This window comes from Cavia porcellus, unplaced genomic scaffold (assembly GCF_034190915.1).
Source record: "Cavia porcellus strain 051 isolate PalLab524CR breed Dunkin Hartley unplaced genomic scaffold, mCavPor4.1 scaffold_17, whole genome shotgun sequence".
Lineage (NCBI taxonomy): Eukaryota > Metazoa > Chordata > Mammalia > Rodentia > Caviidae > Cavia > Cavia porcellus.
In genome coordinates, this window is record NW_026947500.1 from 70,562,981 (window position 1) to 70,583,878 (window position 20,898).

The 20,898-nt window shown below is 58.0% G+C and overlaps 1 protein-coding gene across 1 annotated transcript; it reads left to right on the top strand.

Moving 5' to 3' along the window:
* The first annotated feature begins 1,808 nt into the window (after nt 1-1,808).
* Nucleotides 1,809-19,940, top strand: Ldlr (low density lipoprotein receptor). The gene is made up of 18 exons (XM_063228683.1): nt 1,809-2,145; nt 8,419-8,541; nt 8,940-9,062; nt 9,784-10,167; nt 10,703-10,825; nt 11,050-11,172; nt 11,428-11,547; nt 11,945-12,070; nt 12,314-12,485; nt 12,567-12,791; nt 13,186-13,304; nt 13,776-13,915; nt 15,062-15,203; nt 15,425-15,577; nt 15,751-15,915; nt 17,163-17,234; nt 17,844-18,001; nt 18,245-19,940. The coding sequence occupies exons 1-18, from the start codon at nt 1,824-1,826 to the stop codon at nt 18,278-18,280; spliced, it is 2,826 nt and encodes a 941-aa protein (XP_063084753.1). The 5' UTR covers nt 1,809-1,823; the 3' UTR covers nt 18,281-19,940.
* The last annotated feature ends 958 nt before the right edge of the window (nt 19,941-20,898 follow it).

Genomic DNA, 20,898 nt, shown 5'->3' on the forward strand with positions numbered 1-20,898 from the left:
CGTGGCGGCTCCGTGGCTCCCACCGCTGCAATCCTGGCACTTGGGAGACTGAGGCGGGAAGGTCACAAGTTTGAGGCCAGCTAGGGTGTTCGAGGCCAAACTGAGCTACAGTAAGACTTTGTCTAAAAACATAGCAAAGACCTGGGCATGGTGGCCCACAATTATAATCCCAGCGCTGGGGAGGCTGAGGCAGGAGGATCACGGAGACTTTGAGGCCAGCCTGGGCTATGTATCGCGCCCTTGTCTCAAAACAACCAAAATAAACCAAAAACAAAACAAAACAAAAACCAGGAAAAAGAACAATGGGATGATGGCTCCCTTGTCCCTCACCTTCACGCATCATGAGCCTGGTCACCCAGAATCCCTTGATTTCTTTGTGCCTGGCCGCTGTGTGTGGACACCCAGAAGCCCTGGACCTTCATCCTGGCCACAGCTCTGTGTCCTGGTCCCTGAAATGGTTCTTTTATTTCTTTATTTTCTGTGGTCTTTTTGAGACAGTCTTTCAACTATGTCGCTACGCAGTCCAGGCTGGCTTTGAACTCATTTTGTAGCCCGGGCTGGCCTCCAACTCAGCAATTCCCTTGCTCCAGCCTCCCAGAGTGTGGAAAATGCAGGTGTGGGCGCTTTGGAGATTTCGTCACAGCACCAGAAGGATGGATGGACAGACAGACAGTCACACCAGAGCCCAGGTCCATGGGCTCCACGGGCCACTCCCCACGCTTCCCTGGGACGGCAGGCACAGGGGCTAAAGGGGAGCACAGCTGTGACACCTGTGTGGCCCTGCACTGTCCCCCAGGGTAGCACGCGGCCCTGACAACCTTGTGACCTGGTTACCAGGCGCGTGAATTCTAACACAACACAGTACAGGGTCACACACCAGGGACAGGGACGAGAGTGGCCTGGAGATGGCTGTTAGCGGACAGGTGCTGTCAGAGCGCCTCAGCCTCCAGCTCTGAGGACGGCTTGTGGTCTCTGGGAGCGCCCCCTCCCACGGAGCATCCCCTCCTGGCGGCCGTGGGGGAGGAAGGATCAGCACCTGTGGGCAGGCGGGCAGGCGGGAGCTCCAAGAGAGGCCGAGGCAGGAGGAACCCAAGTTTAAGGCCAGCTTGGGCAACTCAGGGGGAGCTTGGCTCAAAAATTTTTTAAAAGGAGTGTGGCGGGGGCGACTTGGGTTGTAGCAGGGTCCACAATTTTCAGTACCAAAAGCAAAAGCCAAAAAGAGAAAGAGGAAAAAAAGCAAAAGAGAACGAGGGAGAGAAGGGGAGAGGGAGGGCGTAAGGCACAAATCCAACTTGTTTTATGTTGCAATTTCTCTAAAGGGAACCAAACCACTGATTGCCATAAAAAGTCACGTGGGTTGAGGACTAGCATTGCGTGGGGAGAACGACTTCACAAACCGGCAAGAACTGGCTGCCCTCACCTGCTGACCCTTCACACGGTGACCCTAACCCCCAGCCGGGCCCCCAGGTCTCCATACTAGTGCTCCCGCCTCCCTCCTCTCCAGCGTCCTGCTGAATTCACTCTGCAAACCCTGGGGGTCAGCCCTTTCCGGGGAGCCCCCAAGTACCCCACAGCCGCCCCAGCGGTGTTGCTATTCTCCGACCCGAGCTGTGGGGTCCCCTCCCCGGCTTGGCTCCGAGTCCATCAAGGGACGGCCGAGTCCTGCCGGCCGGGTGGGGGCAGCCTGGGTGGGGGCGGCCCGCGGCCGTCTCCCTGCAGAGCCCGCGGCTCAGCCTCCCGAGGGTTCCGAAGCCTGCTCGGGGGCGACCCTCCGACCCTCCAGACAGGAGCCGGCGGGGGCGCCGGGCCAGGGAAGGGCCCCGATGGCGGGGTTTCCGGGGTGCAGGGCCTGCGGGACCCCCCGACCTGCACCGGCAGGGGCGGCAGCGCGGACCGCGGGAGGCGCACGTGGGCTCGCATTTGGGGGGCCGGAGGGGAGTGTCAGGGCCTCCGGCCCGGCCGGCCCAGGCCCCGCCCCGCGGCGGGACGCGGCCCCGAGGAGGTCACCCCACCGCAGGCTCCTCCCAGCCGCGCGCTTTCAAAGGCGGCCGGGCGGGCGGCGCGCAGTCTGCGCCATGAGGACGGCGGGCGGCCGGCTGCTCCGCGCTGCAACGCTGCTGCTGTGCCTGGCGGCCGGCGCTGCAGGTGGGCCGCGGGCGGGAGGGCGGGAGAGGGCCGGCGCCTCCTCGGGAGCCGGGGGACCCTGCACGGGCCTCCCGCAGGCGCTGGAGCGGCGCCGGCTGGCCGGGTCGGGGAGCGGGGCGTGGCCCCCCAAGTCTGTGCCAGGTGCGGGACGCCCGCGGTGCCCCGGCGGGGTAGGGACCCCCGGGGTGAGGGGAGGGCTCCCCCAGGAGTGAGGCCAGGGCGACGGCCACTACGACCCGGCTAGCGGTCCCCACTGGGGGTCCCGCACGCTGCCCCCTCGGTGTGCGGCACACCGCCTGGCCCCGCCCCCAGGCCCCCATTGGGCGCCGTCCGAACAGGCGAGCCTCGAGCCACTCCCCTCGTCCAACCGGAGCCGGAGGCGGATGCGCGGGGCGGGGCCCAGAGGTGCTCGGGGCGGGGCGTACGAGGAAGCGGACCCCAGCCCGGCCGGCCGCGCAGGGTCCTGGGGCGGGAGGCGGCGAGGAACGCGGCCCTGCGGGCGGCTTCCCCGAGGAGCCCGGGCACGGGGAGCGAGACCTCTGCGCCCGCGTACCCGCACTGTCGGGCCAATCCGTGACCCGGGCTAGACCCGCTGCGGCCCGGTCCGGCAGGCGCTGGGGGACCCGCCCGGGCTGGTCCCGGTCCCGGTCCCGGGCCGAGCTGCGCGCACGCACACGGGCACGGCGAGTGCCAATTTAGATCTGGGGTGGCTGAGGCAGGAGGATCGCGGCGAGTTCGCCGCCGGCCTGAACTACCTGCCTCTCAAGAAAAGGGAATTTAGGTTTGGACGGGAGGCCATCGGCGCGAGGCGCTGGGCTGGCGTTCAAGTCAGCCGTGGGGACACTACAGCCTGGCAAAACACTGCTCGCCTTGTAGGGCTGAGATTGCTGGGAGCGGAGAGGACCTGTGCAGGGCCCACTCTACGACCCCGCCGGGCAGGGAAGGCAGGGCACGGCAATGGCCAGGACTGCGGTGTGGCCCATGCACCAGGTGAAGTGAGCCTGACCTTCCCTGCTGGAGCAGCTCCGGGCCAGAAAGTCCTGGGCAAGCCCTTGTGCCTCAGCTGTCCCCTGGGACAGCTGGGGATGTGTCTGTCTCTTCTGGAAGCTCAGCGATGCTGGGTGGTTGTTTTGGGATTGAGACGCGGGTCTTGCCATGCAGTCCAGGCTGGTCTGGGGAGGGAGATCCTGTATCAGCCTCTGGAGGGCTGGGAACATGGACGTGGGCACGCCCAGCACTGCTGGTTGTTACCGCCCTGTGGTCCCCTGGGCTCCTAGCTTTCCTGGGGAGCCAGGCAGGGTGGGTTCCTGCTCGCTTCTTTAGCAATGCAGTGGTTGGGAGGCCAGACCTTCCTGGGGATAAGAGTCCACTCAGCCCTATCTGAGGCCAGGGCGCTACTGCTGGGCCCGAGGCCACTGAAGCCAGGGGAAGCCTGCGGCCAGCTGGGGGCTATGCCTCAGGAGATTCTTTGTCACTGTCCAGCACATTTTTTCCTGGGGACAACTGGTAACAAAAATTGGAATTTCTTGAGATTAAAAGCCTTAGGGAGTTATGTTCCCTATTTTATTTACTTATTTTTGTAGTATTAGGCTTGAACCCAGCACTGAACTCCATCCCTAGCTCGTTTTGTATGTGGAGACGGGGTCTCCTGAGTACACTGGCCTTCAGTTGGCAATCCTCCCGCCTCAGCCTCCGACAGTCCCAGGATGATAGCTGTGTACCACTGCACTCGGCTTACATTGATTGTTGGCTCAAGATTGGTTCCTGCGTGGGAACCCTCCTCCCATGGAAGGTGCATGGCTTTTTGTTGCTAAGTGACCGTGGAATAAACCATCTGTGAGCAGCCACAGGGGCAGGTACCCTCCCTCACCTCAAGAGCAGGCCATAAAATGTACCTGCCCTGTTTAAGAAAGAATACTGGTCCATTACTTTGTTTGGGATCAAACTCCTGACCTTGCACTTGCCAGGCTGTTGCTGTGCCTCTGAGCTAAATCTCCACCCCTGATTTGTGGTTTAAAGAAAAGTCTTTTTTGATGCTGGGGATGGAACCCAGGGCCTCCTGCGCACTAGGCCGCTCCCTGCCCTCATTAAAAGACAGGGTCTCAGGCCAGGCATGGTGGCACATACCTGTAATCCCAGCATTTAAGAGGCTGAGGCAGAAGGATCATTGCAAGTTTGAAACCAGCCTAGTCTACAAAATGAATTCAACTGCAGTGACACCCTGCCTCAAAAAGACAAAAAAAAAAAAAAAAAAAAAAAAAAAAATCCAGGTCTTTCTATGCTACTTGGGCGATCCTCCTGCCTCAGCCTCCCAAGTGCTGGAATGATAGGCATGAACCATCATACCTGGCAAGAGAGCGTCTTTTTTAAAGGGCACAATTCTATTATTTTGCTTTCTCTGTACAACAAATGTCTTCAAGAGCATGGGGAAGAAACCTTCGAAAGCATCAACCATCTGATTTGGTTGTGAGAGAAAAAGCAGAAGTGTGAATAATTGTCTCTGTTTCGATGACTCTGCTCCTGGTTCAGGGCTCCGGTCCTGAGAGACCTGAGGGCCACAGGCAGAGATGTTTATTTCCTGTGGTGTGCTTGTAATCCCAGCACGCTGAAGGCTGAAACAGGAGGATCTCAAGTTTTAGGCCAGCCTGGTCTATGTTGAGAGGCTCAGTTTCAAAATAAAACACACGCAAAGAGATGGCAGAGGAGCAAGAAAGGTGTGTACCTGGCCCACGGTGTGGCCCAGGGGCTGTGCCGCGGCCGCCCCACCCATCCCCCATCTTGGGACCGCACCCGCCGCCCCCTCCTGGGCCTGCTCACTACCTGCTGCCGGGCTCTTCCCAGAGAGTGAAACCCATTTCCATTTCTCCCTAGTGCAGGCCTGGAGCCCAGGGCCTAAGCACATCCCCAGCCTCCAAAGCCGCTCTGAAGTCACTGTTCCGAGGGTCCCTGCCACCCCTTCTGACAGCCATTGGACAGCAGGATGGCGTCCTGGGTCACCAGCAGTAAAAGCCTGAGGAATTACCTCCAGGGACGGCCTGGTGTCCGGATGCCCAGGGAGGGGGCCTTACTGCTCTCTGGATGTGTGTGTCCGTGAGAGCGTGTTGGGGGCTCCTGGGAGCTGAACCCGGGGCTTTCACACTGAGCTCCACCCCCAGCCCTTTTTTATTCTGACCCTCTGAGACAGGGTCTTACTAAGTTGCCCGGGCTGTGTTCAAACTTGGGACTGTCCTGCCTCAGCCTCCCCTCTGTGATTGCAGGTGTGTGCCACCTTGCTGTGTGACCAGGGTGGTCTTTAAAGGGTTTCCAGGTGTCATTAATGTCGCCAGTCCTCGCTGGGTACATTCTGGTTTAGGAACAAGAGCTCCTATGCGAACACCAGGCTGTGGGCTAGTCTGAACTTTGCTGTGCAGGTCTCTGCACGCCTGGAATCCCAGCGGTCTGGGTGCCACAGCCCAGAAAGTGACTCATTTCCTCTCTTCACACCACTGCAATTGTTCCCTGAGTCATCGGGGCGGGGGCCACTTTGCAGACACTTCCCGTCACAACGAAACTATCCAACTATGGAATGGGGATGGGCACCGTCCTGCAAATTCTGAAGCTCCCCACCCTCGCGCCTCCCCCCACTTCCGGCTCCTGTCACTTTGGGCCTCCGCCAGCCTGATCCTGCCGGGAGCAGGCCCCGAGTTCGGTTGATTCTTCTCCGTCCTCCTTTTTGGGTTTTTGAGACAAGGTCTCCCTGTGTGGCCCAGGCTAGCCTTGAACTCGCAGGGATCCTCCTGTCTCAGCCTCCTGCGCACGGGGCTGACCGGTCCCACAGCTCTGTTTTTAAACTGGAACATCCCAGCAGCAGCTGGCGGGGCTGCTTTTTATCTCTTGGGCCCTCACAGGGATCACTGTGCTCGGCCCACTCACAGATGGCAGAACAGGACTGGGTCAGTCCGGAGCCATTCCAGTTCCCAGCGGAAAAGCAGCACACTCAGCACAACGGCACCCTTAGGACACCGCGCTAGGGGGAAACGGGGGGGCCCCGGGGACTGTCCCGGCCCGGGGTGGGCAGGGCGGGGCTCTTCCCCGGGCCCTTCAACACCTGCGCAGAGCTGGGCTGGTTTTCACCTGTGTCTTTCTTGGGGAACTGAGTCTCCCTACGTGGGCCGGGCGGGCCTCGGGCTCCAGGTCCTCCTGCCTCTGCCTCTCAGAGCTGGGCTTCCAGGTGTGCGCCACCATCCCCAGCCCTAAAAGCCTCTGCAAAGAAATCGAACTACCTACGGCAAATAATGGAAAGGCCGCGTGCTGTGGCCTCCCGGCAGACACAGCTACAAAGGACAAGCACAACTTCCACAAACCGCAGCACCTGCGCCCCTCCTGCCTCGGCCTCCTGAGGGCGGCTACACTACTAGTGCAGTTTTACTTAGCGATAGCGACATCATATTTATTACATGGGGGATCTATACATCATTGGTATATGAAGGAAAGTAGGTTTGGCTCAGTTCTGACCTCTGGACGCCGGGGACTCCGGCTCACCCACAGCGTCGCCCTCCCTGCCGCAAAACGAGGTAGACAAGCGGAAGGGTAAACTGCGCATGCGGGAGAAGAAAAGGGGGCGGGACCACTGCTGCAGAATACCTGCTCTCGTTGCTAGACCACTCTCGCGAGAACTGTGCACATGGATTCATTTTAACCTAAAACGGTGTAAATCAGTGGTGGCTCACACCGTAATCCCAGCACTCAGGAGGCTGAGGCAGGAGGATCGTTGTGAGTTCCAGGCCAGCCTGAGCTGCGGAGAGACGCTGTCTCAAAAAACACACACATATAACAGAAGCCCACCCACCCCCAATCAGCGCAGGAGAGGAGCCCATGCAAATCCCAGCCTGTGTATATACGCTGTATACGCTTACTGTTAAGCATGCAGGCATGGTTATATGCAAATTAATATGCAAATCCATATGCAAACCTAGTACTGCCGTGTAATAGCTACATGTGTAGATAAATGCAAATCCGTATAAGCCGTATGGCTATCCGTATCCTACATGAATATTGGATTCATAAAAGTAAATCTGGTTGTGTGGGTCCATAATGTAGATGGATGGTGGATAGATGTAAATACATCCTGCATAGGTTAGTCTGTATATAATAATCTATGGGTGTAGCTGTACCTTATATACCTGTATAATCTATAAAATGTTTCTAGTACACAGTAGGTACTGTCATCTCAGCACTCCTGATGCTGAGGCAGGAGGATCACTGAGTTCAATGCCAGCCTGGGCTACATAGCGAGACCTTATCTCAAAAAAAATAAAATAAAATAAAAATAAAACAACCAAAAACCTCACAGTTCTTCACTAAGGCGGAAGACAGGCTGACCCCAAGCTTTAATCTCAATTCCTTTTTTTTTTTTTTTTTTTTGTGCCGGGGATCAAACTCAGGACCCTGCACTTGCAAGGCAGGTGCTTATGCCACTGAGCTAAATCTCCAGCCCTGCATCTCAACTCTTGATTTCACATGGTTTCCTAGAGCCTGCTCTTTATCCATGGCCCTTTCTTTGTTTGCCATACTGAAGATTAAGCCCAGGGCTTTCTGGCTGAGTGTGAGCTAAAATTTGTGGTCCTCCTGCCTCAGCCTCCCAGAGTGCAGGCCTCATAGCTATGAGCCGTTATATCCAACTTCTGTCTCATTTCCTTTAAAAATTTGCTCTTCAGCTACGTGATTGTCTTTGCTGCGGGATCTGTATGCACTGGGCTCTACAGTACCAATTTCGTAATTTTTTTTCTCTCTCTTCATATTTCCTGGGTCTGCTGCTTTGAAAAAACTCATTTCCTTTCCCATCATGGTTTTTTCTTGCCTCATATATTTTTCTGTTACTCGGCGGGACGTGTTCTGTCTACCTTAAGGTAGCGGGGTCACAAAAATGCTGTTTCTGGAATGGCAAGGTCACGGCACTGTGGAGATGGGGAGCCTGTCTCAAACCTGCCTCGCTCGGCATAACTGTCCAGGCTGGGCTCAAATTTGCGAGGCTCCTGCCTCAGCGCTCCAAACCTGGGGTTCCGGGCTGGACCCCACTCTAGCTCGAAAGTCTTTGGGGACATTTACTGCTTTCATCCTCCACTGTGTTTCTTGCTTGGTGAAGTCTCGCCTGCCGTGCGGCTTATTTCCCAGGAATGGGACCATGAGGGCTTCCGTTGCGTTCCTAGTTCTTTCCTGGGTGGCAGGAAGTGGACAGAAGTGCGGTCAGCGTCTGGTGCTGGCGCTGAGCCGCCCGCTCTGCCTCCCTCACAGCGGAAGCCAAGTGTGCCAAGAACGAGTTCCAGTGCCGGGACGGGAAGTGCATCTCCTACACGTGGGTGTGCGACGGCGGCGCCGAGTGCCAGGACGGCTCTGATGAGTCCCAGGAAACCTGCAGTGAGTCCTTCGGGCGTGGCCAGCACCGGAGGCCCTTTGTAGTCACCCGGTGGCGCTGGGAGAAGCCAGGGCCTTGCACGTGTTAAGGTCTCCCCCGAGCTACACCTTGTACCCCAACAGCTGAGGGTTTCTTTGAGATAAATTTCACCTAACATGAAATCACCCTGCACTCAGGAGGCTGAGGCAGGCGGATGGCCACACAGTCAAGGACGCTGAGACCTTGGCTTACTTGGACTCCACCCGATGTTTGTTGTTTAAGCGGTTCAGTGCCCTTCATTCTGGGCTGTGAGGGTCACACTGGCGGCTTCTTTCTGGAACTCTACAGAGTTTTCCATTACACGTAGGGCAGCTGACAGCTCATGCATCTGACGCCAGGCTTAATCCCTCTGCTCCTACAGTGGCTGCCACCTGCAAAGCAGGCGACTTCAGCTGCGGGGGCCGCTTGAGCCGCTGCATCCCCAGCTCCTGGAGGTGCGACGGCCAGGAAGACTGCCACAGCGGTGCCGACGAGCGAGGCTGCCGTGAGTCTGGCCCCGGTGCCCTGGGGAGTCGGGCGGGCCCAGCCTGTGTCCCCGCTGGCCCTTTCCCAGCTTCGGGGCTCTGTCTTTGTTTGTTAGTTGAGACAGGCTCTTGCCATGTAGCCCAGGCTGGCCTCAAGCCCCGAGACCCTCCTGCCTCAGCCTCCCGGTGCTGGCGTGACGGGTGCACCGCCACATCCAGCGTTTTGCTGCACTGGGCGTAGAGCCGAGAGCCTGCGGCCCGCCAGGGCATTTCCTGCAGCCCAGCCACTTCGTGGCTTTTTAAATACAGCCTGCCCCTTGCCTGGCGGGGGATCCTCCCCACATCCCAGCAGGGGCAGAAGCCGTGTAGAGTGCTGAACCTCGTGTCTGCTGTGCTTCTCCTGCACACGTTTACCTCTGCGCCAGCCCTAAGCCAGGCGCAGTCAGCAGGTCACAGCCATGACTGAGGATAAACCAGAACACAGCCCCTCGCAGCACGGTGTCATAAAAAGGAGCGCAGACCGCAGAGCTGGGGTGCGGCCGGCTGGCAGAGCACTTGCCCAGCCTGCGTGAGCCCCTGGCTTCATCCCAGCACTTGGGAGGCTGAGGCAGGAGGATCCCTGAGACTTTGAGGGCAGCGTGGGCTTCAGAGCGGAACCCTGCATCCCTCTCCGTCCGTAGAGTGGGTAGCCCTGGGGCCGAGGCTCTTCAGTGACAGGGTGGCTCCCCGCTGTCCCCACAGCCCCCAAGACGTGTGCCGTGGACGAGTTCCGCTGCGGGGACGGCCGGTGCATCTCTCGGCAGTTTGTCTGCGACGGTGAGCCCGACTGCGAGGATGGTTCGGACGAGGCCACCTGCTCGGTGACCTGCAGCCCCAACAGCTTCCAGTGCAACTCCTCCGCGTGCATCCCCGAGCTGTGGGCCTGCGACGGCGAGCCGGACTGCAAGGACGGCTCCGACGAGTGGCCGCAGCACTGCGGGGACCGCACCACGTCGGCGCCCCTGGGGCCCAGCGGGCCGTGCTCCTCCCTGGAGTTCCACTGTGGCAGCGGCGAGTGCATCCACAGCAGCTGGCGCTGCGACAGGGACCCCGACTGCAAGGACCAGTCTGACGAGGAGGGCTGCGGTAAGAGCGGGCGGGCCCTGCCCCATGCCCTGTCCGCTGGCTGCCCGAGGTGGGGCCGGGTGTCGCTCTCGGTGGCTCACGTGTCACATGCCTCCGTCCTGGCGTGCTGTCCTGTCAGCTCTCAGGAGGCTGGGGGGGGGGTGCAAATTGGAGCCCAGCCAGGTAACTTGGGTGACTTCATGAGACCCTGTCTCAAAATAAAAACTCGCAGGGCCGGGGTGCGCTCAGTGGGAAGAGCCAGGTCCCACTTCACAATAGATTTATTTCGGGAATTTGGTGGGGGTGGCGTGGGTTTGAGACACGATCTCACTGTGCAGTTCACGCTGTGAACTCACTACGTGGCCCAGGCCAGCCTCAGCCTCCCGAGGGCTGGGATGACAGGCGTGAGCCACCTCACCCGGCTTGTTCCCAGACTTTGGGTGGCACTGACCCCCAGTGACCGTCCGGGGTGGTACCTCGGGGCCAGCCACAGAGAAGGGAGACGGCTGTGTCTCTGCCGCCCCAGAGAAAATCAGCCCACCCCCGTCTCTTCCAGCGGTGGCCACCTGCCGCCCCGACGAGTTCCAGTGCATGGACGGCACCTGTGTCCACGGCAGCCGCCAGTGCAACAGAGAATACGACTGCCAGGACATGAGCGATGAGGTCGGCTGTGTCAACGGTGAGCTCAGCTTGCACGAGGGAGGCGGAGATCCGGCCCTTTTTATTTGGAGTCAGGGTCTCACTAAGTTGGCCAGTCGCCAGCTCCAGATCCTCCTGCCTCAGCCTCCCAAAGTGCTGGGGTGACAGAGGTGCAGCCCCAGCGGGTGGGAACGGCCCTGATGTAGAGGCGCAGCCAGTGCCTGCAGCCCGGACCCCCCTGATCTTCCTTGTGGTCTCCCGCAGTGACGCTCTGTGAGGGCCCCGACAAGTTCAAGTGCCACACTGGCGAGTGCATCACGCTGGACAGAGTGTGCGACGGGGCCCGGGACTGTCGAGACTGGTCGGATGAACCCCTCAAGGAGTGTGGTGAGTGCTCGGGCGCAGATGGGTTTGGGGGTGGAGGAGGCGCCAGGGCAGGGACAGGCTGTTGGCTAATTCACATAGCAGAGCAGGGCACAGGGGCGCATGCCCGTCCTCCCAGCCGCTTGGGAGGCTGAGGCAGGGAATCTCGAGTTTGAGCCCTGCCTGACCACTTTCATTTAGCAAGACTTTGTCTCTAGGGCAGCCGGGAGGGGGTGGCTGGAGGCTCCGGGTGACGGCTGTGTCCCCCGCCCTGCACAGGGACCAACGAGTGCTTGGACAACAATGGGGGCTGTTCCCACGTCTGCAATGACCTCAAGATCGGGTACCAGTGCTTGTGCCCCAGCGGCTTCCACCTGGTGGGCCAGTGGCAGTGTGAAGGTAAAGCTCAAGCAGGGAGAGGCTGTGCAGCCCGTGCCTCAGTTTCCCCCCAGTGTGTGATGGCTGAGAAAGCTGTTCCCCCCTCCTGGGGGTGTTAGCGAGGTTTCACAGGACACCTTGGCCACAGCATTGAGCACAGGGCTCCCTGGAGGTCCTGTGTCATTAAAGAAATCCAGGGGAGGCTGAGGCAGGAGGATCTCAAGTGGGAGCCCTCCCTGGGGAGTTTAGTGACTTAGCAAGACCCTGTCTTGAAATAAAAAATTCTTTCAAAATGACTGGGACCTGGGTGTGGTTAGCACGCACCTGTCATGCCAGCACTCAGGCCGCTGAGGCAGGAGGATTGCTGGGAGTTCAGGGCAGCCCGAGCTCCGTAGTGAGACCCCCGTCCCTCGTGCAGACATCGATGAGTGTCAGCAGCCTGACACCTGCAGCCAGCTGTGCGTGAACCTGGAAGGCTCCTACAAGTGCGAGTGTGAGGACGGCTTCCACATGGACGCCAGCACCAAGACCTGCAAGGCCGTGGGTAGGTGCGGAGGCCGCCTGAGCCACGCAGGGCCGAGGCCTCCTGTGATCCCAGCTGCTCGGGAGGCCGAGGCAGGAGGACCCAAGGGTGGCCCAGCCTGGGCACTTGGCGATTTAGTTTAATCTCAGAGCAGAACACAAGCAGGCTGAGGGTCGAGCTCAGGGGGAACCCTGGGTTCCACCCGCAGGACCTTAACCTAGAGCCTCCCCTCTGCTGCCCCCCACCCCCACCCGGGGTCCCCAGGCTCTGTCGCCTACCTGCTCTTCACCAACCGCCACGAGGTGCGCAGGATGACGCCGGACCGTAGCGAGTACACCAGCCTGGTCTCCAACCTGAAGAACGTGGTGGCCCTGGACGCCGAGGTGGCCAGCAACCGGCTCTACTGGTCCGACGTGTCCCAGAGGAAGATCTACAGGTGAGCGTGCCTGCTGCCCCACGCCCTGTCCGTCCCCCACCCCCAGCTCCTGGCCCTGACCTGTCCCATGTCCCCCTGCAGCACTCAGATCGACAGGACCCCCGGCTCTGCACACGACACTGTCATCAGCGGGGACCTCCAGGCCCCTGACGGACTGGCTGTGGACTGGATCCACGGGAACATCTACTGGACCGACTCGGTCCCCGGCACAGTGTCCGTGGCTGACACCCGAGGTGTGAAGAGGAGGACTCTTTTCCAGAAGAAAGGCTCCAAGCCCAGGGCCATTGTGGTGGACCCTGTGCATGGGTGCGTGTTGCCAAAGCTCGGGGCGTGGCGGGGACAGAGGGCAGAGCCATAGAGTCCCACAGCTGGTGGCACTTAGGGACGACTGTGCCTTGGGTCAGTGGTGCTTGGCCTGAGCTTCAGGAAGAGTCTGAGCAAGGTGCAAGGCGTCAGGAAAGAAACTGGTAGCACTTGGGAGGCTGAGGCAGGAGGATCACCACGACTCCCAGGCCAGTTTGGGTGATATACATAGGAAGGACCTTGTTTCCAAAAAAAAGGACAAATCCTGTGAAAACTGGACTTCTGGGGGCTCCCAGCAGAGCCTGACTCCCAGTCTGGGCCTGGCTCTTTCGGCTAGGCAGACAGGGACCTGTTCCACTGAGGGGCCTCAAAGCCACCCTCCCTGTTGTCCCACCAGCTTCATGTACTGGACAGACTGGGGGACCCCCGCCAGGATCGAGAAAGGGGGCCTGAATGGCGTGGACATCTACTCGCTTGTGACAGAAAACATCGAGTGGCCCAATGGCATCACACTGGGTACGTTCACAGGATGGCTGTCCCTGCCGGAGTTGGACACCATCTGGGGACCCAGCAGAGTCCCAGCGGCTTCTAAGCCAGCCCAGGCAGCACTCACAATGTCCCCTCCCCGGCTAGGAGAGTCACCGGGGTGGGAGGAGGCCTTGGGTCAAAACCCTGGTGTAGCCTTTAGGGTGACCATGTGGATGGAGCTGCTTTTTGTAAGTCCTTTGCAGGCTTTATACATGGAAGGCAGATGACCCAGCTGAAAGCTACAGTTTTCACCTGATAGCTGCCAGTACCATGGAATGTTCTAGAACTTTCTGGAATGTTCTAGAACTTTCTGGAATGTTCTAGAACTTTCTAGAATTTGGGGGCCTGGCTGATGAACCTCTCATTCTAACCTCTGGTATCCACATGTAACCATTCTTTGTCCACTTGGGTGTTTTATTTTAATTAATTAATTTCTTTATTTTCACCTGTACATTTTAGATCTCTCCAGCAGCCGCCTGTACTGGGTTGACTCAAAACTGCATTCCATCTCCAGTATTGACGTCAATGGCAGAGACAGGAAGACCATCTTGGAGGATGAGAAGCGGCTGGCTCACCCCTTCTCCTTGGCCATCTTTGAGGTAAGACCTGGAAATTGCAGAGAAGTCACAGCTGTGGTTGACACAGTCTGGGTATCAGGTGTAAACTAAAAATACAGTGAGCGGTTGGAGTTCTTAAACATTTTTTACAGTAAAGGACACATTGCTTTCATCCCTCTCACTGTCCTCCCTGTCACTTCAAACACACTTAGCCATCTTGTCACTTTTATGGTTTTTGAGACAGGTTCTCATTCTGGGGTTCACCTTGAACTCAGTATGTAGCCCAGGCCAGCCTTGAAGTTACAGCGATCCTCCTGCCTCAGCCTCTAGAGTCCCCGGGTAGTCTCTCCATTTCTGAAGCAGTTCTGGGAAGCCTCTTCAGATAGCTGCGGTGTCATGGCTGCTTTGATGTCCTGAATCAATTCAAAATGTTACCACTTTGTGGTCATTATGACTTTAAGAGCCAGAAGTCCCACAATGCTGGATGGAATAAATAAGGTGGATAAGGACACAGTGTGGTATATACAGTCTCAGCACCTATGAGGCTGAGGCAGGAAGACCTCATTCAAGGCTGCAACACAGGCTACATCGAGCTTGGACCGTTAGGACACTGCGTCTGTGTGATCCCACTTAGCTGGCGTCCCTATAGGTCAGATTCACAGACACAGCAGACACAGTGGGGGTGTCAGGCTGGGAAGGGGCTTTCCTGTTTCTAATGGGGTCAGAGTTGTAGTTTGGAGTGGAGATGGCTGAGGGGTGGTCGTCCAATGCAAGTGTGGCACCCTTCCACATGTTAGGATGAAGCCGGACACCACTGTGCACGCCTGTGACCCCTGCTACTCAGGAAGCTGAGGCAGGAGAATTGTAAGTTTGAGATTAGCCTGGGCCACTTAGCAGGGCCTTTTTAGTTTTCATTTTGAAATGAGCTCTGTGGAGGGTGCTTGCCAGGCATGCACAAGGCTCTGGGTCCTGTCTTCAAGACGAGGAAACAAAATAAAAAGTTTTAAAAGATTAAGATGGTAAATTGTGTGTCACCTGTGTTTTAGCACAGTTATAAAGCAAAACAAGAAACTGCTACCAGCTAACACTGGGAATTCTTCTAGAAGGACCCCAAAGATTGGGGGACCCTGGTCTGTGTCCTAGCTCAGTGGTTAATGACATTTATCATCTTCCTTAATTCCTCCTCAGGACAAAATATTCTGGACAGATATCATGAATGAAGCTATTTTCAGTGTCAACCGCCTTACAGGCTTGGATGTTCATTTAGTGGTTGAAAATCTGTTATCTCCTGAAGACATTGTCCTGTTCCACAATGTCACACAGCCGAAAGGTATGGAAGGATTGGCTATATCCTCCACTCTCCACACTTATCTGCAGTGCCCTGGAATTTTCTGGAACATGTTCTAGAATCTTCTGGATTTTCCTAGAATGTTCCAGAATTTTCTCCCTCTTGCTAGAATGTTCTAAATTTTTCTTGGAATGTTCTAGAATCCTCCAGTCTAGCTGATGGTGTCTCAGTGTCTCCTTGACTTGTCTCTTCTCCCACCCCAGGGGTGAACTGGTGTGAAAGTACCGCCCTCCCCAATGGAGGCTGCCAGTACCTGTGTCTACCAGCCCCACAGATCAACCCCCACTCCCCCAAGTTCACCTGTGCGTGCCCGGATGGGATGGTGCTGGCCCAGGACATGAGGAGCTGTGTCACAGGTAGGGCCACACGTGTCACTTCATGGCCCATGACTGGAACCTCCTGAACCCTGTGCTCCTCTGTCCAGGGGAAGGTGAGGCTGTGAGTTCAAGGCCAGCCTGACGTGCACAGCGAGACCCTGCTCAGACAAAGTAAATTCCAGCCCCCAGGAAATGCTTTTTTATCCCCACAGAGCCTGAGTCTGTGACCACCCCAGTGCCACCCGGCACCAGGCCGGAAGTCAGCACCACGGCTGTCAGGCCTAAGCAGGCGGGAGAGCAGCCTGCACCCACCACACCCAGGCGGCCTGAGTCCACTGCTGGGCTCACCACAGCGGAGTCAGTGACCAGGTCCCAAGGTAAGGGCTGGGTCCCCAAGCATTGACCCTTGGGAGGCCGTGGCGGAGTCAGGCTCCCTTCACACCTGCCTCAAACTGGGCCTGTGCCTCTTGGCAACCTTAATTGCTCTGCCTGTAAAATGGGTCTAATGTTAGCCAGGCACAGTGGCATATGCTTGTGATTCCAGCTGCTCGGAAGGCTGAGGCAGGAGAATCACAAGTTTGAGGCCCAGCCAGATGTGGTGGCACATTTCTGTAACCCCAGCACTCAGGAGGCTGAGGCAGGAGGATTGCAAGTTCGAGATCAGACTAGACTACAAAGTGAGCCAAAAGCCAGCCTAAACTGCATAGAGACCCTGTCTTACAAAGACAAAAAAGGCCGGGGATTTAGCTCAGTGGCGTAAGTGCCTGCCTGGCAAGCACAAGGTCATTAGTTTGATCTCTGGTTCCAAAAAAAACCCTACAAAACAAAAACACCCCAAACAACAAGACCTTTGAGGCCAGCTTGGGCGACTTAGCCAGACCCTGTCTCAAAATAAAGTCATACAAGGGGCTAAGGATGTAGCTCAGTCCTACAGAATCCTTGAGTGTGACCACAAAAGAAGTAATCAACACATAAGTATACATGAATGTAATAGATGATCCTTAGAGGACTGGGAATTCAGGCCCGCAGGCCTGGGGCCACACCTTTTCCCCACATCTTTTCTCGATACTTTTGTTTCTTTGCTTTGATTTGTGAGGCAGGGTCTCTCTAGTCTTGGCTGGAGGTCCTCCTGCCTCAGCCTCCTGAGTGCTGGGGTTACAGGTGTGCGTCAGTTCTCCCAGTGGGTGCGTGTGGCTTCTATACAAAGATGATGCCTTTTACATAAGGGACTTAGGCATCTTTGGGGGGCTTGGGTGCCCAGGGACCGCTGCAGTCTGCGTTGGCAGAGCCCGATTTGTCTGAGAATTCATCAGTAGTTCGGGCTCCTGGCCAGCAGGGGGCGCCTGCCCTCCATGAAAAGCCTGGGCAGCGGCCCTGCCTTTTCTAGCAGGAAGAGGGAGCCTCAGATCCCCCCACCCCACCCCATTACCTGAAACCTTGGGGGCGCTGGGTTTGCAGGTGGCTGAGCGGCCTCACCCCAGGGATGGGAGCCCGCCATGCAGCCCAGGGGAGGTCGCGGCAGGAGGATGGCCAGGGTAGCGAGGTGTGCCAGGCCTTTACCCTGTGTGACTGTTAACCCCTGTGTGTGCCCACTTGGTCTCACTGTGACCCTTTCCCCCCGCAGATGTGGCCGATGCTGCCGGCAGAGGGGATAAGCCACGTGGTGTGGGGGCCCTGACCATCGCCCTCCCCATCGGTAAGCAGACCTCACGGGGTGACCTCCCTTCCAAGAAAGGGGTGTCCCCAGTGCACACCTGTGTAGTCCCAGCGCTCGGAGGCTGAGGCAGGAGGATCGCTGCGTGTTTGAGGTCAGCCTGAACTGCACAGTGAGTTCAAGGCCAGCCTTGGTGCACAGTAAGGTCCTGTTTTCAAGAGAGAGTCTCAAGGGAAGCCAAGTGCAAACTAGTAGTCTCAGGACTCTGGGAGGCTGAGGCAGGACGATCATGAGTTCGAATTTGAGGCGCATAATTTCACTGCTTAGCGAGACCATATCTCAAAATTTTAAAAAGACTGACAACGTGTGAAGGCCATGAGACCAACCCCTTGTACCACAAACAAACAAATAGAAACCCCCAGGGGAGGTGGTACAGGCCTGTCTGTCCAGTACTCTGGAAGGCTGAGGCGGGAGGGTTGCACCCTGGAGTCCAGCCTGGGCAAGGCACAAAACCTGATCTCAAAAAAAGTGTAAATAGATCAAAATAAAAAACAAGGCAAAGTGAAAAGGCAGGCAGGGTGCTTAGGTCCAGTGCAGGCAGGCTGGCCGGCTGCCCCTGGCCATGCCTGTGACGGCCCCCACTCTGCCCAGGGCTGCTCACTCTCCTCTGCCTCGGTGCCTTCCTGGTCTGGAAGAACTGGCGGCTCAAGAGCATCAACAGCATCAACTTCGACAACCCAGTGTACCAGAAGACCACGGAGGATGAGGTGCACATCTGCCGCAGCCAGGACGGCTACAGCTACCCCTCAGTGAGTGCTCTGGGTCCCCAGACACAGCTAGGGCGGGTCCCGGGGGGAACGTCTCCTGTGTATGTGCAAAGGCCCTGAGGTTGTTCCACAGGCATAGGTGAGGCATAGCGCTCAGGGTGCACAGTGCCCTCTGGTGGCTGTGCAGGGACCGGGTGTTGGAGGAGCTGGGCATCGGCGCTGGTGGGCACAGACCCAGCTGGGGTAATTGCATGTGGAGTTGATTGCCTCCTGTGTTCTGTCCAGAGACAGATGGTCAGCCTGGAAGACGATATGGCGTGAACCTGAGCCCCTGGGACCGGGAAGGACGCTTTCTCCCGGCCCCAGTCCCCTTGACCTGCCTGAGACCACAGTGCCTCCCAGCAAGAAGACACCAAAGGCACCGCGGTGGCACCAGCCCAGTGCCTGTCTGCCCGGGCTCTGTTTCATATATTTATTCGCCTGGAGGCAGGACTGGACTTGGGACTGTGCCTGCACACTGGATGAGACAGGGTCGGGCCCTGGCTTCCTGCTTTCTTTGTCCCTTTTGGGGGACATCGCCTTCTTGTTCCCGTTTTGTTTTGTGGCTGGAGTCTCACTCCGCAGCCCAGGCTGGCCTTGAACGCGCAGCACCCTCCTGCCTCAGCCTCCCCAGCGCGGGCTTGTTTTGCCCCCGTCCTCCTGCACCAAAGCACAGGCCCCAGGGCGAAGCGGGCAGCCAGCTCGGAGCCGGCCCGGCCTCAGGGTCCCCCCAGCCCCTCAACTCAGGAGAGCGTGTACCGCCCCCCACACCGTCGCCTCGTCCAGATCGGGACTCAGGCCAGGCCCGTGCCCGGGAGCCAGACAGGACTCGGGGGGCCCTGGCTCCCCCATCCGGGTGGATCCTGATTTCGGGGCTACCACGGAGCAGCTGCAGCTTACCTTACCCATTCAGTCGCCCAAACTCCGCGGGTCACCGAGGACACGCTGTGGCCCTGCCGCCAGCGTTCAGGGCTGCGCTGCTGTGTCGTCTCCTGCTTGCACTTTCCAGGTCACAGCCCCACGGCGCGCCCGCTCGGGCCAGTCTTTTGCACAGCCCGCGGCCGTGTGCAGTTTCTGAACTGGGCTTCCGAGATGCCGCCCAGGTGGGCCCCGAACTCGCAGCGATCCGCCTGCCTCAGCCTCCCGGAGTGCCGGGGTGCCAGGCGCGCACCGCATCGCTGAGCCGGCCCGAGCCGCCCTTTCCCGTCCACTCACCGGGTCCCATTTCCGTTTCTATGCAAACAGCCCGCGCCCGACCCTCCCGGAGCCCAGGTCCCCAGGGCCCCCAGCACCCCCAGACCGGGTGCCACCCCAGCCTGAGGCTAGGAGCCCGGTGGGAACACCGCCACCTGCCGGGAGTGTGCGGGTGTTCGGTTTGCACTTTTGTATTGTTGAGACTTTTCCCGCTTATGTGTGCGTGCGTGTGATTGTGAGACAGAGAGAGAGAGAGACAGAGATCTATTTATTTTTGCAGACGCCTCTTGCTCCATGGTGGCATTTCCGGGGGGCCCTGCATGGCGGCCCCCGGCTCAGCTTCGTGTAACAAGGTGATGAGTGTGGCCTGCGGGGACTCCCTGGTGGGCCAGATGCTTGGCGAGGCCCGCTTTTTAAACCACTGTACAGATGTTTTTATAGCCCGAATGTCCTACGGTGATGGATTAAATTTTGTCTGCAAGCCCTTTGGCTGAATCTAGTATGTTTCCAATTCTGCTTCTTGCTCCCGCCAGCTGGGGAGGGGTTCACCCCAGAGAAGCAGGCAGAAAAGCAACATTTCCTTCTGTCTTTTGAGACGGGGTCTCGCTGTGTAGCCCAGGCTGGCCTCGAACTCATGGTGATGCTCCCGTCTCAGCCTCCCTTACACTGGGGGATCCAGCTTTTCTCCCTTGTAAAGCTTTATTTTTATTTTTTTCGTGAAAAAATAAAGATGTGGGCTGAGGATGCATCTCAGCGGCACTGTGTCATGAATTCGATTCCTGGTACCATAAAAAGAAAACCCTGAATATTTTGTGCTCCGTCAGTGGGAACAGACAGCCGCCATGGGAAGCAGCTGGGGATTCCTCAAAAGTCATCCAATTACCCCATGATCTAGAAAGTCCACCTGCGGGTAAACACACACAAGAGCTAAAAACAGGATTTTTTTTTTTTTTTTTGAGACAGGGTCTCCCTGTTTAGTCCAGGCTGGCCTCGAACTCATGGAGAGCCTCCTGCCTCAGCCTCCTAGAGTGCTGGGATGATGGGTGTGTCACCATACCTGGCTCTTTTTGGTTTGGGGGTGATTCCAGGGACTGAATCCAGGGAAAACCGAACTCTATCCCCAGCCCTTCAATTGCCTAGATGGGGCTTGAACTTGCAACCTTCCCGCCTCAGCCTCCTGAGTGGCTTGGATTATAGGTGGCTGCAACCATACCCGGCAAAAAGCCCGACAGACCCTGGGAAGGTCTTTGCACACCTGCATGTGCAAGGGAATCATTTGCAGACTCGGCAGGCAGTTCTGCGGGGTGACATGAGTGACGGTGCCCCCAGGCACCACCGGGCTTTGGATCCTGGCCCTGCCCCAACCCTCTGGGGGCCCTGGGGCTCGGGTTCCAACTGGAGACACACCTGCCGCTGGCCTTGCCCTGCCTGGCGTGCCAGGTCCACAGGGCGGCTCGTCCTCCCTGCTTCTGTCCTGGGCACCATCCAAAACGCCTCCGGGAGCAAACATCGAGCGGCTCCCTCGGATAATTGCTCGATTGGACGGACGAATGCTCAGCCGTGCGGCAAACGGGATGAATGCTGGGCGGCCTGGTGCCACTCAGAAGGTGGTGCTGACGGGCAGGATGGGGGCATCCCCGAGTGGCCAGCCAGGCCCGGAGCAAGGCCAGGGGAGGATGCAGGGACGCTGGAGGCTTCTGGGGCTC

Bases quoted from the DNA above. Each gene is read 5' to 3' on its own strand.
- Ldlr (XM_063228683.1), top strand. From the start codon at position 1,824: ATGGCGGGGTTTCCGGGGTGCAGGGCCTGCGGGACCCCCCGACCTGCA. The intron at 11,548-11,944 runs GTAAAGCTCAAG...TCCCTCGTGCAG, and splicing joins GGGCCAGTGGCAGTGTGAAG to ACATCGATGAGTGTCAGCAG. The intron at 13,916-15,061 runs GTAAGACCTGGA...ATTCCTCCTCAG, and splicing joins TCTCCTTGGCCATCTTTGAG to GACAAAATATTCTGGACAGA.